The 2,500-nt window shown below is 40.2% G+C and overlaps 1 protein-coding gene across 1 annotated transcript in view; it reads left to right on the top strand.

Moving 5' to 3' along the window:
* The window catches only part of LOC138049843 (rab3 GTPase-activating protein catalytic subunit-like), a 26,359-nt gene that overhangs the window by 18,811 nt on the left and 5,048 nt on the right, over window positions 1-2,500 (top strand). The window contains exons 14-15 of the mRNA XM_068896298.1: window positions 821-955; window positions 1,575-1,671. Of these exons, the coding sequence (XP_068752399.1) occupies window positions 821-955; window positions 1,575-1,671 (232 nt within the window). The remainder of the gene's footprint in view (window positions 1-820; window positions 956-1,574; window positions 1,672-2,500) is intronic.

Genomic DNA, 2,500 nt, shown 5'->3' with positions numbered 1-2,500 from the left:
CTGTATTTCACCATTTTACTACCTGTCGTAATCATGCCTTCCATAGGGGGGAGGGGGGTGCGGTTTAAATTGGAACGACAGTTCCCAGCCTCGTTCCCGATCGACCTCGCAGCCGGGCAATCTAATAGGGAGCTTTAGCAACGAAAACGGCGATTGCAACGTGAACGTTAAAAATTTGCATATTTAGTGGGCAAAACAATAGCTTTGCACGCTCTGCACGTGCATCTTTTCATTTTTGTCTATTTCTTGGCTGTCGTCAGCAAATCAACAACGTGAAATGGCCAAATTTGAGATTTTAGGGAGAAAGTCAGCGCTTGAGGATAAATTTTCATTTTCTCTCTTAAATTGTGCGCCGTTCATACTAGTTTCTTTCTTAAGGGTTTGACACACCTTTGTCACGTTAAAATGCTTGGAATAGTCGCAAACCGATTACAATAACGCGAATTCACATTTAACGATGACGTTCTCGTTGCCGTTGCCGTTGCCGTCGTCGTTGTTAAAGCTCCCTAATAAATGTGAAGACACTGGACCGGCGACTGAATAAATAACCAAGTACGAACAGTAGTCAGTTCAAAGTGCATCAAAAATTATTTTGTACGTGATATTTCTTGTTTTAGATGTTAAGAGTTTATCCTCTGCTTTTCCAAAGACGTTTAATGTAAAAGAAGCTCACACTTTTCGTTTTGAATTTTGTCTTGCTTGTTTTAAGTGTGAATGTGAGTTTTTCCCTCACATTACAGAACCGCATTGCATTTTAAGAAAAGGCCTTTTCCTTTGAACAATTTCAGCCTGTTTTTCTCGTTTCTATTCCTTTTGGTAGTGGCGAGAGGAGGGGCACCTAAGCCTACGCATGCGCATTCCAGGCAACATGTGGGCTGAGGTTTGGCAGAGTGCTCGCCCTGTCCCAGTCCGGAGACAGAAACGACTTTTTGATGAAACCAAGGAAGCTGAAAAGGTACAATTTAGCAGCGAATAAACACTTGTTCCAATATCAAAATTACCTTTTTGTTGGTTTCCCTTTTCATCGCGGTTTTGCTGAAATCAATTTTTACTAAATGAACCCGTTCCTAATGTTCACGAGAACGAAAAAAGACGCAATTGTCCTGCAGCTAACTTGACTGATCCATCTGGGTGAAATAAGGTTTTAAAATACGTCAGAGTTATTTTTTTCGTTGGAGAAGGTTGGTCAGGGGACCCAGGCAGGAAAGGTAGGCTCATCTGACTAGCCGGCTCTTGTAGCCAATCACAGCCCGAGATTTGGTCTAGTACAATCTTAATGAGGGATAACAGATGGTCGTCGACCGTTAACTGTATGGGTATCTACAACGGCGAACGGCAAAACAGAATGCCCTTGAGAAAATGAATTTTGCCGGTTTTTTTCCTACTTCCCAGTTTTTACGTGGTCCACGGACATTTGTAATTGTGTGTTTTAATAATCTTGTCGTTGTTTTTCATCCACATTTTGAGGGGATTTCTCGTGAAACGTCCCTAAATAACGCTGGATTTTACAAAGCAGCGATGTTAGTTCCCTTATCAAAAATAAATTGTACGTGATTCGCATGTATCTGTCGTAGGTTTTGCACTTTCTTGCTGGAATGAAACCTGCTGAAGTTGCGTTTCAATTGTTTCCTATTCTTCTTCATGCTGCTGTTCTTCGGATTGAAGAAGCAGGTAGGAAATAATTTACTGGCTTTTGCTTCGGATGGCAAGAATGAAAAAATACTTCAAGTGAGGAAAAAAAAACGGAACCCTGTTAAAAAATAAATGATTAAGGTATTTCCAAATTCGATTCAATTGCTTATGTTCAGAATTAATATGACGATCATATGCCCGGTCAGTTTTGATGATAAACATCAAACGCTAAACGCTAATAGACCATTTTTACAGTTGTAGCTAAGTTACCTGGCCTAAGAATGGAAGCGAGGCTGCCGGTGACCCTGTTTGATACAAACCTTCGTGCTGTTGTAATGTTAAAACGGACTAATTAGAATTACAAGAACACAGTTTACATGATAAAAAGCAGTAGCAGCTGTATCAATACAAGGTCACCGGCAGCCTCGCAGCCATTCATAGGCTAGGTCGCTGAGCAAACAACTGTAAAATGGCTTTCCTATTTACAACTGCACCACGTTAAGGTTAAGCTTGTTTTATGTTAAGATTGACTTGACTGTTAGTGCACTTGGGGAGTAAAGTTAGAAGGGAACTAACGTGATATTTCTAGAGAAGGAAAAGGTAAAAAAAATAACACAAACAGCGGTGATCTTTATAAAACTTGACGTTTCGTATGCTAGTCAACATACATTTTCAAAAGTGACCGTTACAAATTGTCACATTTTTTGCTACATTTAAAACAACCTGTAGCAGAATGGTCGTTGTTAGTATAATTAGATCCCTTGGGTCCCGCTAGGAGCTCTTTGATGGTTTTGGCCCTTCTATAAGATGGTATGATTGACCCTTTGGGAAAAATCTGTGCTAATGTCGGTGAATCATAAATTAAATG

Source organism: Montipora capricornis, chromosome 5, assembly GCF_036669925.1.
Source record: "Montipora capricornis isolate CH-2021 chromosome 5, ASM3666992v2, whole genome shotgun sequence".
NCBI classification, from domain to species: domain Eukaryota; kingdom Metazoa; phylum Cnidaria; class Anthozoa; order Scleractinia; family Acroporidae; genus Montipora; species Montipora capricornis.
The sequence above is the reverse complement of the archived record's forward strand: the minus strand, read 5'-3'. Positions and strand labels throughout refer to the sequence as shown.